The sequence below is a fragment of the Manis javanica genome, chromosome 13 (assembly GCF_040802235.1).
Source record: "Manis javanica isolate MJ-LG chromosome 13, MJ_LKY, whole genome shotgun sequence".
In the NCBI taxonomy this organism is placed as follows: domain Eukaryota; kingdom Metazoa; phylum Chordata; class Mammalia; order Pholidota; family Manidae; genus Manis; species Manis javanica.
The window spans coordinates 98,019,712-98,035,062 of record NC_133168.1 but is presented as its reverse complement, the minus strand read 5'-3'; the positions used below and the strand labels follow the sequence as shown (position 1 = coordinate 98,035,062).

At 51.9% G+C, this 15,351-nt stretch overlaps 1 protein-coding gene across 3 annotated transcripts in view; it reads right to left on the bottom strand.

Annotated features, from left to right (window-relative positions):
• The window catches only part of VAV1 (vav guanine nucleotide exchange factor 1), a 42,764-nt gene that overhangs the window by 2,782 nt on the left and 24,631 nt on the right, over positions 1-15,351 (bottom strand). For 2 of the 3 annotated variants that reach the window (XM_017667961.3, XM_017667960.3), the window contains exons 6-24: positions 15,215-15,310; positions 14,657-14,725; positions 14,391-14,494; positions 13,879-13,978; positions 13,171-13,266; positions 12,864-12,932; positions 12,503-12,589; positions 12,317-12,402; positions 11,796-11,928; positions 11,427-11,536; positions 10,750-10,851; positions 10,402-10,499; positions 10,298-10,320; positions 10,091-10,136; positions 8,373-8,509; positions 7,991-8,056; positions 6,083-6,114; positions 2,633-2,749; positions 1,228-1,315 (exon numbers count right to left, since the gene is read on the bottom strand). In XM_017667961.3, the coding sequence (XP_017523450.1) occupies positions 1,228-1,315; positions 2,633-2,749; positions 6,083-6,114; positions 7,991-8,056; positions 8,373-8,509; positions 10,091-10,136; positions 10,298-10,320; positions 10,402-10,499; positions 10,750-10,851; positions 11,427-11,536; positions 11,796-11,928; positions 12,317-12,402; positions 12,503-12,589; positions 12,864-12,932; positions 13,171-13,266; positions 13,879-13,978; positions 14,391-14,494; positions 14,657-14,725; positions 15,215-15,310 (1,659 nt within the window). Of the gene's footprint in view, positions 1-1,227; positions 1,316-2,632; positions 2,750-5,521; positions 5,536-6,082; positions 6,115-7,990; positions 8,057-8,372; positions 8,510-10,090; positions 10,137-10,297; positions 10,321-10,401; positions 10,500-10,749; positions 10,852-11,426; positions 11,537-11,795; positions 11,929-12,316; positions 12,403-12,502; positions 12,590-12,863; positions 12,933-13,170; positions 13,267-13,878; positions 13,979-14,390; positions 14,495-14,656; positions 14,726-15,214; positions 15,311-15,351 lie in introns of all 3 variants that reach the window. The other variant, XR_012124558.1, reaches the window with a different exon arrangement.

Sequence of the window (15,351 nt, the reverse complement as noted above, 5' to 3'; positions counted from 1 at the left end):
AGTATCGTGAAAGACTCAGAAAAAGATTTTTAAAAGACTAGAAAATCATTATAAACTGAAAGAGACTGAGATAAAAACCAAACACAGTGTGTGATCCTTGAGTATATTGTGGGGGACAAAAATAGCTACATGAGACGGAACTGCAGCAATCGTGCTGAAAATGGACCATATATTAGATGATAATTTTGCATCAATGTTCAACTTCCTGAGTGTGACAATGATACTGCGGTGAGGTAAAAAAATGTCTGGGCTTTTTCGATATTCATACCAAAAGCATTTTGGGGTGAAGGATCTTAATGTCTGCAGCTTACTCCTCTACAGGGCCAATAAATGTGTGAATGTGTGTGTGTGCATGTGTGTGTGTGTGCGAGGGGTTGAGAGAGTATGTGTGTGTGCAAAAGAGGCGAAATAGTAACAATTAGTAAATCTACATGAAAGATTTACAGATTTTCAGTGCATTATTCCAGTAACTTTTGGAAACTTTTCAGAAATAGAAAATGAAGGGAACATTTTTCAGAATAAAAACTTTGGGGGAGAAAAATATTTGTGGAATGAATTAACAGTTCCTAATCTTTCAGACAAACAGAGAGGATTTGTTGAAACACTGAGGATTAAGTGAAATCTGAGACACTCGCCTTCAAAAAAAATATGCAGCTATGTGCAAAATTCCGGATTTTCTTTAGGAGGGCTCAAAGTTCCTTAAGGAGCCACAGACGGTGGGTAAGCTCCATGTTTAGACCAATGGGCGTAAAATGTCTAAAAGACAGCCCCAAATTACCGGGCATCAAATAGAAGCAAACACCCCTGAAAGGCATTTCGATTCTCAGTGAAATGATCATGACACAGGTTGGGCAGAGTCACGTCTTGAAGTTGGAGAGAAATAGGGTTCTCTGCTAACCTGTGATACGGGGTGAGGACTGAGCCTTAGTTTACCCACTCTTGAAATGGGAGCTCAGAGAGGGGGCTGAGGGGATTCACCTGAGTCCTGTCTCTGACATGTCTCAGCAAATGCTCAGTAAATGCTCACTGCTGTTATTTTATTATACTAATAATTATTGTTATTCTCATTGTTTTGGCCATTAGGGGGATGGGTTTAAGGCCACTTGTTCCGTAGTATTTTTGGAGGGGCGCCTCTGAATGTGGGAAATGGAGGTCCGAACATGGAGCTTTGGGTCGGATCCTGCCTAGGTTCTGGAAGCCTGGGGCTCAGGGTAGAGAGGCCCTTACCGTAAGCCCCCGGAAAGCCTTCTTCTCTGTAATCCGGTACAGTCCTTCTGCAGTCATGATCTTAATGTGCTTGACCTCAACATTATACCTGGAAGCAGCGAGAGAGAGGGCCAGGCGGTCACTGGGCCCTGAGCCTGGGGACCCAGGCCTGTCCCCCACCGTGTGTCTCAGCCCCAGGCTATATACCCACAACCAGGAAAGATGCAATCTCGACTACTTCAGGGAAGCAGTGACCACTAACACCCAAAAAAACTGAACCAGCTGCTTCTTGCTGCCCCAACGGGGTTCCCCTCCCTGGGGCCTTTGCTGCTCAAAGCCTTAATCTCTTCCTCTGTGTAACAGGAATCATCTTCCTTGGTTTACAGGCTTGTTGAAATAAAAAAGACCTTGTAAAGGAAGCCATGTTCTCGGATAGACAGCTTGAGTTCTTCACTCCCACCGATACGACAGACCACAAGCTGAGAGTCACTTCTAGCAATACAGAGAACTAGGCAACCAAAAAAATCTCCGGCTACAAAAAACTCCTAGAGATGCTGAGCCCTCAAAAAAGTAAGAGAAATCTCCAGAGCCCCAAAATGAGGATGCAACTCAAAATCAAGCTTGCAGCATGAACTGCTCCCCTACCCAGTTTGCTGATCCTGGTAACCAGGGAGCTCATGTCTTGAAGATGGCACAGAAACAAGAGATGAGCTACTGGTTCCATACACATTGGAGAGTGAGCACAGAGACCCACCCACACTCGTACGTCTGGCGTGTCAAAAAGCCGCCTCCTCTAGGAAAAGAGGTGGTCTAGAAAAACCCCACCCATCCGTGGGAATAATGAAAAAGCTTGTCTGTCTCAGACCCAAAACAGAAAAGTCACCCTTGAGAATTTATAACCTCAGTAGGTTTGGGGTTTGAGCTACCTGGGTAGCTTGGAAAACTAAGGAGCTAAGGAATTAAGCAACTGGAATCTGAAAAAAAAAAACAAATTTAACAGGTTGCTGATCCCAAGAGAAGCCAATGCAAAATCTCTGCAGACCCAGGCAGCAACAGATGCCCACAGGGGAAGCCCCACTTCGGATCACAAGACATAATCACAAAACCAACAAGGAAACCAGTCACCATGTGGGAGAAGCTGCGCACAACAAACAGAGGCAGGGGAGACAGGTCTGCAAACTGGGTTTGAATTGCACTTCCGCCGCTTCGTCAAGTATGCTCAACGCCTTTGGCGCCTTCCTAAGAAGCAGATCTCTTTCTTGGGTGATCAATTAAAAGAAATAAGAAAGACCAAAACGGCTAGGACCCTGAAGGGGGGCTCAATAAAGGTGGCTGTCACAAATGCATATTCCCTTCTCTCCAGACACCTGCCGGCGTCCAGGTCACCCGGGGAGATGGGTCAGGGAGTCAGGGAGGGAGGAGTTACTTAATGCTGATGGCAAATTCCGCAGCGTCCTTCACCCTCTGCCGCACCAAGAACGTGCCATCCGAGCGGTTGGTGAGGATGCTTTCTGCTCCGCAACGCTCCATGGGGCCAGCGTACCTGTCGAGACACACCAGGGAGAAAGGTCTGCACAGCCCCCATGCCTGGTCCCCACATACTGCCATTTTGAGGCCGTTTTCCTTCTAATCTCTGATTTTATTTTATTTTTTTGTGGTGGCAGCCTGGGTCCAACAGCCTCTAGACACCAGGGTAAACCCCAGGTGGGCAGGGGCCAGAGTCCCAAACTGGGTAGTGGCCACCAGTCTTCTGTAAGTCACACCCAAGGTTTGACAGGTGGTTTGCAGGAGAGAACTCAGTCCTTCCGGTCTGTGTCTGTGTGACAGAATTGGAAAGATGTACTTGGTTTCTGTCCCCCTTCCTTCCTTCAGTTACTAGAACAGAGGTCCTAAAACCTTGGGTATCTCCACAGCGGTGTGCTGATGAGACGGCTGGGGGCTGCGGGCTCCTGGGCAGCAGGATGGAGGCTGGTGGCCACAGAAGCCACGTGACTAGAGGTCTGGAGCTTCCTGCCCCATCCCAGACCTCCAGGGGAAAGGGAGGGGCGGGAGGCTGTTATTGTTAATCACCAATGGCCTATGTCTTGATCCCTGTATTCAAAAACTCCAAGCAAAGGGGTGGAGAGCTTCTGGGCTGATGAGCGCAGGGAGGTGGAAGGAGGGGCCGCACCTGGAGAGGGTGTGGACGCCCCAGCCCCAGCCCCAGCCCCAGATCTTGCCCTGTGTGCCTCTCTTCCTTCCACGGTGACCTGAGTTGCATCCATTTTTAGTAAACCAGTGATCTAGTAAGTAAACCGCTTTCCTGACTTCTGTGAGTTGGTGTTAGCAAATTACCACAACCGAGGAAGGGTTTGTGGGGAACCCCCACTATATAGCCTCTGGTGGGTCAGGGTGACGAGATTGGCACCTGAAGAGGGGGCAGTTCCCTGGGTCTCCTGTAGATGGCGCCGTAGGCCACCCAGCCGCTGTCGGGTTGCCGGGGAACTGAAACCGACTTGGTTTCAGAAGCTCTGACAGTGATGGATAGCAGCTGTCTTTTTTGGCTTTTGCACTGGAGTCTGGCACCGCGTGGCCAGGCTTTCCCTGAGCATCGCTGTCTGCCCGTCTCCTTGGCCACCTGGGCGGGAAGTAGGTGAGGAACGTGAGGCCTCAGGTACAAAATGTAAAGGGGGGCCAAACACCTCTGTTGAATAGTAGTAAATAAAATAAGTAGCATTTTAGTGCGGTACTTTTAAAAGTCAAAGCGGCTGGAAAAGCAGCCATGAAAAGGAGCAGAGCCCTCACACATGCTACACGTGAACGGGCCCTGAACACGCGGCGCTCAGTGAGACGTCAGATACACAAGGCCACACAGTGTGTGACCCCATTTCTGTGACGCGTCCAAAACAGGCGGATCCACAGACGGAACATGGGCGCGTGGGTGCCGGGGGCTGGGGTGGGGGTGGGGGGCCTGCTCATGCGGTTTCCTTTGAGATGATGGAAGTGTTTCAGAATTAGAGGTGGTGGTTGCCCAACATTGAAAAGGTACTAAATAGCACTCGATATAAATATATTTATGCTACAAATGTAAATATGTAACATAAATAATATACATCAACTATAGATGATATAGAAATGTGAATAAGAATATATTCCTTATAAATGTAAACACACATAATTATAGATTACACATAATTATAAGTGATTAATGAGATATAAATGTGAATATGAATCTATTGTTATATAAATAATGTATAACTTACAGGTAATATATAATTATAGATATAAATGTGAAGATGAATATATGCTATTGATGTAAATACAGAACATAAATAACATATGCTCATTTTAGATCACATACAATTATATGATCTATGCATGTAAATACGTACTATCAATATGATTAATGTAAATGCCACTTACAATGGTTAATTTTATGGTATGTGAATTTCACCTCAAGTTAAAAATAATGCAGAAAACGTCCACGGTAAATAAAATATCCAAATTTTAAATACAGACAAAATATGTGCCCACCGTTGCCTGATTCGCGGCTTTCCCTTCTGGCTGCCCTAAGCTCTGTCATATCCTGTCTTTATTTATAATTTCGATATTTTGCTCATCACGAATTTTTTTTTTTTACTTTGTTCTTCACTGTTTTTTTTTAGAATATTGCATTAAAATATTATGGATCTGGATGTCTGAGTGTTTTGGCCTCCTGTTAAATTCTGCACCCCAAAGTAGTGCCTCCCTGTCCTCACCCAGGAACCCCTGCACCCCTGTGGCCACACCCCATGGGAGAGGACAGAGTGGGGGCGGCCTCAAAGGACCCCGGTCTGAATCCTGCCTCTGCTGCTTAGTTGCTCTGTGACCTCGGGTTTTGCCACCCTGAGCCCCCATTTCCTCTTCTGGAAAGAGGGAGCCGAAACTACCCATCACGGCGGTATTTTTTGACCAACGGCCACAATCCAGCCGCAGCAGTACACGGTCAGCACTAGGCATCCGTGGGGGTCATTGTGCCCCCGGGGTTACTGTGGCGTTCAAGAGTCCATAAGGTCAGGCACAGTTGGGTTCCAAGCCCGCAAGCCGTCACTTCCTCACTCTGTGACATTAAACAAGTCACTTCCCCTCGCGGAGCCCCGGTTTCCTCCTTTGCAAAGGAAGGGCAGCAGCTTCCCCCAAAGGGTCATTACCAGAAGTAAACGAGCTGACACGCAGCCGTAAAAGCGGTACTGCGTGAGGTCAGGCCTAGGATGCCGAGCACTGGGAAACGCTCTGTTCTTTTATGGGCCTTCACGAAATGCAAATTACTACCCAAAACGGTAGGCAGAAGACCCACCGAGATTCCATTGACTGGCAGAGCCGTTCCAACGTCAGAAATGTTGAAACATGAAAAAAAAAAGTGCATTTTAGAATGAGGGAAATGTGGTCCTACCAGCTAATGCTAATAACAAAGTGCCTACGTGTGCCGGGCACAGGCCTGAGCTCTGAGCTACACGTAGTAGCGCAGTACAGCCTTCTAACAACCCTACGAAGGAGACGTTGGTATGAATCTGTTCCAGAAAGAACCCCTGAAGCACAGACAGGTTGAGTTCCTGGGCCCAGCTGGGAAACCTGGTCAGTGGGCTCCAGAAGCCCCCCCGAGCCGTCCCTGCATTACACACAGTGGGGGTCCCACAAAATGGGAGGGGGCTGCCATTACCACCACCACCATCACCTTCCTTCCAGTGACACTAAAGTCACCCAAAGTCGGGGGGCTTCCTTTGTCTGCACGTTCCTCAGAAGCCCCAGTAACTCCCCAGGTTCGAAGAATGAATAATGGATTGCCCCTCCCATGCCCAGCCCAGGTCCCCACTCCAGGGAACCCCAAGCTGAAAATAATCAAGGTAGTTCTACTCACCAGAGATGAACAGATAGGTCTTGAGGGGGACCCTGGGGAAAAAGACAGAGACCGAGACTTAGCACAGACAGCCAAGCTTGGCAACAGACTATAGGGCACGTCATTCATTCATTCATTCATTCATTCCACCATCGTGTACTGAGCATCTGTCACGCGCTAGGCCCTGTGCTATTCTCTGGGAACACAGCCCTAGGATCTGGCGGGACAGAGCGGTGCATGATCCAATCAGCAGTTGTCCAGCCACCTGCGTTAGCACGAGTCTCAAGCTAAGAATGGTTTTTACATTTTTAAGTGGTTGACAAAAATCCAAGGAAGACTATTTCCTGGCATGCGAAGATTACAGGAAATTCACATGTCAGGGTCCCTAAATTCAGTTTATTGGAACACGGTCACCTCCACTCCCATACACATTGCCTGTGGCCACTATTGCACTACTATGGCCGTGCTAGGGAGGCTCAAAACAGAGCATCTGACCCGCGAAGCTGAAAAGACGGGCTAGTTAGTTACAAAAAAGTTTGCCAACCCCTGATCGAAATAAAACTGTCAAAGGGATCACTTCTAGCACGTTAGGACGGCTACTGGAAAAAAAACGAAAACAGAAAACAAGTGTTGGAAAGGATGTGGAGACATTGGAAATCTTCATGCGTTACTGGCAGAATTGAAAAATGGCACAGCTGCCGTAGAGAACAGATGGCGGTTCCTCAAAAAATTAAAATAGAATTACCATATGACCCAGCAATTCCTCTTCTGGGTCCATACCCAAAAGAATTAAAAACAGCTACTCAACAAGATGTTTGCACACCCACGTTCATAGAGGCGTGATTCACAATAGCCAAAAGGTGGAATCAGCCCAAGTGTCCATGAACAGCTGACTGGATCAACACAATGTGGTGTATACATACGGTGGAATATTATTCAGCCTTTAAAAGAAGAAGGAAATGCTTTTTTATTCCCACACCCATTAGGTATGACACAGCTGGTCCCCAAGTCCAGGATCTGAAAACCACCCATTTTCCTCCCACCCTTGCGAATTCACTTATTTTAGATATGTCATATCAATGGAAACATTGCAAAATGCACTAAATGCCAAGGAAGTGTATGTTTTATTTTAAATGGTTAATTTTACATTATGCAAAGTTCCCCTCCATTTTTTAAAAAGGGGTAAAAAGAAGGAAATGTTGTTTGTACTGAGATATGGGGAGACCCCCACCCCCTGCCCCAAGATATATTAAGTGGGTGGCGGGGAGGTGAGCTGCAACATAATGAAAATGAAATCTTTTCCATAAATCACGGGGAAAATGGGGATCTGTATTTGTGTCTATTTGTATTCTCATCAAGAAATGCCAGGCAGACACATAGCAAACGAATAGTGGTGGTTATCTTGTAAGGTAGGTGGTGCCGAGAGATATAGTGTCCTGAAGGACAAAGGAGAATTGTCATTTTTTTCTTTCTTTTTCCAGAGCCTTCATTGTCATGAGAGAGGAGGAGGCTAGGATGGGTGGAGCTTTAAAGCAGCAGCTACGTTTGGAGGCAGAAATTGGAGAGATGCCCAGACCTGGCCTCTGAATTCTGCATCCCACTGAAAGGACCAGAGCTCCCTGGGAAAATGGTTGATTCCAAGATCAGGGCAGGGCAATACAAGATAAGTCTGACATTATGCTGGAAAATAAGGGAAGGTTCAAAGAATGATGGGGACCCACCAAAGGGAAAGGCCAGCCTGAAGGGGGCTCCGCTGGCCAAAGCTGGGACAATCGTAGAACAAGAATCCACTAGCCTTTCCCAAGATAGACATATACATACACACAGGATGATTGATGGATACCTGGACACGTAATGATTGACAGACACACAGATACAGAGAAGGGGGGATGACATTAGCTACACCGACGGTTGCCTGATGGCACTCACAAGCACGTAGGGCTTGACCCTGTTACAGGGAAACCAGCCAGCTTCATTGGTAGCCGTATTCCTGCCCTAAAAAAGCCAATAGGGGAAAGACGTAGACAGAGGTTATGGGCGTCTGCGCACTGTACATCCATCTTTCTACCCAAAGGCCATTTTGCTGTCCATCAATTGCTCTGTGGCCTGGATGACCCAGAGAGGAACCAACCAGAATCAACTTCCCGGGCCAGACAGGCCAGGCCAGCCCCAAAGATCGGCATTACACCACTGTCCCCAGGTGCCGGCTCCAGACGTGCCTCAGGCAAGCCAGGGTCCAGTGGGGCCATGACCCCACTCCCCAGGGGCACCCACACCCAGGCTCCATCACTTCCACAGCTCCAGGCCATACCTCCCACCAGTTCTGCTCGGCCTCAGCCTTGGTCAGCTCCACAATGTCTCCGAGGCTGAGCCGAAGAAACGGTCCAAAGGCCCCAGGCGGTGGAGGAAGCCCGTAGTACTCCTGACACACTTCCATCTTGGGTAGCCCTGGATGGGACGAAGAGGGTGGCATGGTGCGCTAGGCAGCCGGGGATTCCAAACCTGGGTCTTGCCACCCACCAGGATGGCAGCAATTAAGAAGATTGATGATGCCAAGTGGTGACGGGGATGGGGAGCACCTGGAACGCTCCTATCTCGCTGGTGGGAATCCACTTTGGAAAACTGGCAGTGTTTAGTCAGGCTAAATGGATGTCTGTCTACCTTGCCATCCAGCCGTTTCACTCCAGGAGAAATGAAAACACACATCCACGCAAAGCCGAGAGAAGAGTGTTGAAAGCAGCTGAATTCACCATAGCCAAGAACTGGCAGCAAAGCAAATATTCTCAATGAAATGGATAAACAGTGTGATGGAGTCATTACAGACAGACAGACAGACGAAAACCCCTTCCATGAAGGAAATTTCCCCAGCTTCAAGTTTTACTATTGCAAATAAAGCTGATACATCTGTGTTGATCTATAGGCATCTGTATATTGATAGAGATACAGACAGACACACAGATAGATATGCAATCTCCTCACAGTAATTCTGCATGATTATGAGCAAAGGGCTTATTTCTCCCACTGCGCCAAACTGCTTTTGGTTTTCATAATGCCTTCTTTTATATCAATTATTACTATATCATTAATAATACTTAATGTCATATAATTAATATATTAATGTTAACAACTAATGTAATCATTTGATTTAATTTGACTTGATTTAATTGTAGGGATAGCAGTAGTTGATACGTTAACAAAGGGCCCTTCTGCCTCCTAGCCTTTGGACATGCTGTTCCCCTCCGCCTGGAACATTTCTGCCCTCATCCTCACCTAACTTCCCCGCATCCCTCGTGTCCACTTAAATGTTTCCTCCTCTGAGAAAACTTCCCCGAACGCTCCAAGTCACCAGGTTTATGCTCTGGAAAGCCCTCTACTTCGCCCACCACAAATACTGTGACTTCACCACAGTCTGTCTTGCGCTCTCAGCCCGGGCGCCTTCAGAGGGTGAGAAGCACCCTGATGTAGCCACCATCTGCCCTAGACGGTATACACACAGTTGATGCTGAATAAAAATCATCTGTCCCCACTGTGATTCCATAGAGGCCCTTAACTCGTGGATGAACCCAGGCTTCTCCCCCTGCCACGGGGCGGAAAAGAATTCCGACTTGGCCAAACTGTGTTCTGCGTTCCCGACCTACAGGTGGGGACCCTCTGGTGAAACCACATGACGTGGTGAGATTTTGTGATGCAAAATCAATAGCACAGGGGGTGAGGACTGGCAGAGGTGTGCCAGGCTGGCTGAGAGTAGAGAAGGGGCTTGTCAGAGAGGAAGAGAAAAGCGGCCGCCCCAAAGGCAGGAGGGTGGTAGAGAAAGAGCATCTTCACGGGAACGCTCCGCTCCGTGCTGACGCCAAGCAAGTGAAAGTGTGAGTTATTTTTCTATTTCCTTTGGATTTCTAGGACTAAGACAAATGGATCACGGCTTTATAAGAAGGACATTATGTGGTTGTCCATCTAATGGGTTAAGACTGTCACTGAGGCAAAAACCAGATTTCATCCTGCCCCACGCAGCCTCCGCTGCGGACTCACCCAGTTCATTCCTCTTCTTGTCCTGAGCTCGGCGATGGGGCTTATCCTGGAGGGAGAGACCAAGAAAGCAAGCATGGCTAGCTATGCCCACCAGCCCAAGGGCTCTTTAGCCCCCATCAGAGCACCCAGCATTGAGGGGTCTCCTGAATCGACTCCTCCTTACCCGCCATGGTTTGCCATGCACCGAAAGGAACATGAGGGTCTTACCTTCTTCATAGTTCCTGCAAAATCTATGGGAGGGAAGAAGAAATCCTTAGGATGGGATCCCCCTTGCAGAACCGCACACATCCCACCCTCTCTCTGGCTGGTACCTTGCCCGTGTCGCCCGCATGAGGGAACCCTCCCCAGACACTCCTTGTGAGCAGGCGCCCGGCACCGGTGACAGCGGTAGCCTTGATAGAAGGTGCCTCTGGGGTACAGCGGGAGATAAAGAGAGTCAGTGATGTCGAACAGACACAGCCAACCATTTTGCCAACAAGGTGAAGGGTCCCCCCGTGGGTTTTCTTGAGAGCAGGAGAGAGAGAGAGGGAACTTGAAGCTCATAGGAGAACCTCCCACCTCTCACCTCCCAGCTCAGGGGACAGACAGATGGCCGGAGGAGCCCTTTAAAGAAGAGACGACCATGCCCAAGACCCTGGCACATCCTCCCAGACCCCCACCTTAGCAGCATCTGGCAAGCCTTGCAGGATGTGGTCTCCTCAAAGGAGAACATCTGGAAATCATGGCCATTGGCAGTGGCATTCTCGGGGTAGATGTTGGAGCTGAAGAGGGAAGACAATTCCAAGCAATGGAACAGTATTTGGCATCAAAAGAAGGAAGAACGTGCTTTGTTCTTTTTAACAGCTGAATACTATTCCACTGCATGGATATACCGGCTTGTGTCTGTCCATCCATCCATTGGTGGACACTTGGGTAGTTGTCACCTTTTGGCTATTGTGAAGAGCGCTGCTCTGAAGAGGGGTGGGCAACTGGGAGCATATAAATGGGTGGTGAGGAATGGGCACAGTCTCCTTCTGGAGGGATGAACATGTTTTGGAACCAGACAGGGGTGACGGCTGCACCACATGGTGACGTACTGAATGCCACTGAATTGTACACTTGAAAATGGTGACTTTTTTGTTTTGTGAATTTCACCGCAAAAAGAAGGAGAAGGAGGAAAAGGAAGAGGAGAAGAGAATTCCAGGCTGGTGGCCGAAGCTGATGCAGACAGCCAGCCCTCCCATCTCCCAGATGAAGAAACTGAGGTTCAGAGTGGTCCCGCAGAATTGCTTCCCAGCCCCTGCTCCTGACTGCAGAGAGCCCTCTGAGGAGGGAGAGATGGAAGAGGGGGTCTCACATGGCCATTTCAAACTGCTCCATCCACTTCTTCTTCAGTTCTCGGGTCTTAAAGAACAGCTCATAGCCCTGAACACCTTGGTCCTCGATCAGGAGAAACATGTGTGTCCACTGCAGGGAGACAGGGTTCCAAATGCAGACACCTCACAGCGGGCGGGACCACACACCCCGACCCCTACCCCTGTTGGAGGGGCGGTCAGCCAAGAATAGCGTCTCTCTGCCCCCAGGACAACCACGCATGGTGCCCTTGCCCAGGAACCAAACACACACACACACACACACACACACACACACACACACACACACACACACAGGCCAAGTGGAGAGCTCGGGCTGCCCTGGGTCCCCAGTTCTGGCCTCAAAGCCCCACCTTCTTGTTTTCTCGCTCTCCAGAGGAGTCGTCTCGAACCTGGAAGCTTTGCAGGTTCACAAAGTCCTTGAGATCATAGGAGTCCCCGCGGCGCTTACAGATGAGCAGAGCCTTGTCCAGCAGGAAGGCGTATCTGGGAGCAGCGGGGCCACGGGGCTCGTCTGGCTCTTCCCAACAGCCCCCACCAGCTCTCGGCCAGATGCCCTCCAACATCCTGGCCCAGCCCTGCTACCCAGCTAGGACTCCTTGCCTTCCCTGTCGCCAGCTTGGCTATACCCAGCTGCGCACTTTGACCCCACCCAGAAGATCCAGGCAATTCCTGCCCTCCCCGCCCCCCTCCCGCCGTGGTGTTGACTCCGCCCACATATCCCTGCCTGTCCATCTACTCTCCACCCACTGGTCCATCTGGAAATCTGGCCCTTTTCCTGCCCAGAGCCGTACTGGCTCCCCAATCTGCTTATCAGGAGACTGACCCCACACCTGTCCACCCTCCGCCCCAGGTCTGTGTTGGCCCCGCCCACCTGTCCATCTTGGAGCGCCGCTCCACCGAGGTGATCTTGAGCTCCCCGTCGATCTTTGGCCGGCCGAAGTGGGCCAGAGACTGGTCCTACACAGCAGGCAGGGGGTCTGGCTAGGGGACAACTAAGGAGGAGAGCAGCTCCCCTCCCCCGCGGCCGCACCCCCAGCCTCCCTGGCCCGCCCCTCACCAGGTTCTCAATGGACAGCTGGAAGTTGGTGATCTGCCGCAGCGTCTCGTTGTCCCGCTTGACCTCGTTCACGCATTGCGCCAGGTCCTAGGGGTGCGCAGGGGTGAGCCTGGAACTCCCACCCGGCCCAGACTCCTATCTGGCCAGGGATGGGGGTCAGCCCCCACCAGGGTCTGGCAGGAGGCTAGAGGGGGTGTCCACAGCACGTCCTGTCCCCAAGGGCTCACTCATCCTATGTCGCTGAGTGTTGAGAGGAGGGGTTGCCTGTGGGAGTGACGTGTGCTTGGGTGGCACCTCGTGGCCCTGCTCTGGACGTGTATGTGCCCGTGTGTGACCATCTCCCTGGTGTGTGACCACTCACGCGCATGGCATCCAGGGCCAGCCGCAGGTTCTCCTTGTCCATGGCGTCTTGCGTGTGTTTCACCAGCTCCTGCGTGACCCACAGGGACAGACGTCACCCAGGTCTCATTCTCCTCCTGGGGGGCCTTTCAAGGAAGCCTGGCCCGCCAGCAACTTCTTCCTCTTCTGCTGTCCCCAGAGCCTGGTGCCTGGCCCCAAGGACCCCTCCCACAGGCTCCTAGAGCCCAGCCCCCAGAAGCCAGCTCTGCGCCCTCCTGTGACCCAGGAGGTGGCTGTGCGACGCCCGGGCCTGGAGGCCCCGTGTGCACCTGGAGAAGGAGGTGGTACTTGAGCACCCGTTGCATAGGCACCATCAGCAGGTCCCGCAAGGTGAACCTGCCGTTGTTTGCTCGCTGAGAACACTCCTGCAGGGGCGGGAGAGCGGGGGGCCAGTGAGGGGGTGGCAGGTGTGCGTTCTCCCAGAGCCCCGAGCGTCAATCTCCCCAGGGGGAATAAGGAGAAAGTCCTGGGGTGCAGGGTGGCTGGAGACCCAGCTGGAAGGCAGGCAAACACGGCCCCGGGTGGCGCCCCGGACTCCGCCATCCCGGGTGCGGCTGCGGAAGGAGAGAGGGACACGTCTGCAGGGTCCCCGCTGTGGAGAACAAAGAGGCCGGGTGCACACTGCACCGAGGTGGCTCCTCATCATCTCCACCCCATCTGTGCTTCCACCAGACACACAGGTTGGGGTTCAGTCCAGGATGGGGACTCAGTGTTGGAGCTCAGTCCAGACTTGGGGCACAGCCAGGGCTGCAGTTCAGTTTGGAGGGAGGGTTCAGTTCAGCATCAGGACCTCAGCCTGGCATCAGGGCTCCAGCCCATCACCCCTGCTGTCTCTCCCTCCCCAAACCTCCAGCGGGTAGGTCCCTGGCTGGGCTGCAGCAGTAAGCAGTGCCGCGTCCAGCTCAGCCCCTCCCTGCCCCCCAGGGGGCCTGGGAAGGAGGGACACAGCCCCCGCCTTGCTGTGGCCTGGCCCCCACCTCCAGCTTCATCTGCACGTCCTCTCGGGCTGTGGCTACACGGTCCAGGTGCTTGCTGGCCGACTCCACCTGGCTACAGTAGCGACCGTAGACGAGGAACCTGCAGGGGACACAGGCGGCCAGGTTATGGAGGCTGGCACCGTGGTTAGGTGGACCTGGGCATCAGTCCTGGCGCTGCCTCGCCTCTGCCCGGCTGGGTGATGCTGAGCCTCAGTTTCCCCGTCTGTAAAATGGGTGTAAAGACAAGCCTCCCACATGGCATCGTACATTAAATGAGATAATGCTCGAGAAGCTCTTAGCGCAGGGTGTATCGCCTCCTCTCAGTGTCACATTTCCCAGTGCGCGAAAGAGGCAGAGCTTGGGAGGGGGCCAGAGATGGGAGCCCCTTGCCCACGAGCAAAGAAGGAACAGCTGTCCCTGTGTGGTGGCCTCCGAGGGCAAGGACGGCCCAACGCCCAGCCTGGGCAGGGCAGGGGGCCTGGAGGGCTCCAGGCTGCCCAGGTGGGTCTCACCTCTCCTTGTATTTGATGAAGACCTGGTAGAGGGTGGGAGCGCTGGGGGTGGCCAGGGCTTCCTTCATGTCCTTCAGGAAGTGGGTGTGCACACGTAGCAGGTCCTACTCGGAGGGAGGGGGTGCCGGGGCTGGAGCCTGGGGCTCAGGAGGCCGGGGCAGGAGACAGGTTATCTGCACCCCCCCACACACCCACGCACACTCCAAGGGCAGCCAACTGTCCCCACAGGGCAGAGGCCCAGGAGGGCTGGGGATGGGCAGGCTCACCTCCATGTTGATGAAGATGATCTCTATGTCTTGAGGCTTCAGGAACCGCTGCAGGGGCTTCATGAAATGCTGTGGGAGGGGGGGGAAGGATGAAAGAGGGCGGCCTGGGGATGTGGGGCCGGGGTGACGGCTAAGGGGTGCAGGGTTCCTCCAGGGGATGCCTAAAATTAAACAGGTGATGGCTGCGCCATCTCGCCAACACAGAGAAAGCCGTGGAATTTTCTACGTTAAACAGATACATTGCCTGGTAGAGTAATTAAATCTCAATGAAGCTGTTAAAAGTGCAATGGCCAAAGGAAAGAGAGACTAGAACGTCAGAGAGACAATAGTAGAGAGACCACGACAGAGAAAAGACATGAAAATACAGGGATAAAGGGACAGATGGAGGGACATGGGGAAAGGCAGGTAACGAGCGACACAAAGCGAGGAGACAGGATGAGCTACAGAGAATCAGAGACGAAGAAACACAAAGCTGGGGACAAACAAGAGCCCCTGCCTGCCCCCGCCCACCCCCTGCCGCGCGGCCTGCGTCTCGGGGACGCCCTCGGGGCCTCGCACCTGCTGGACGGAGCCCAGCGTGTCCGTGTACTTCTCCTCCGTCTGCTGGATCTCCCGCAGGCAGCAGCACCGCTTGTCGTACTCGGTCATCTTGGGCTGCCGGCGGGGAGGAGAGGCCGGTGCTGGGGGGCCCGGGG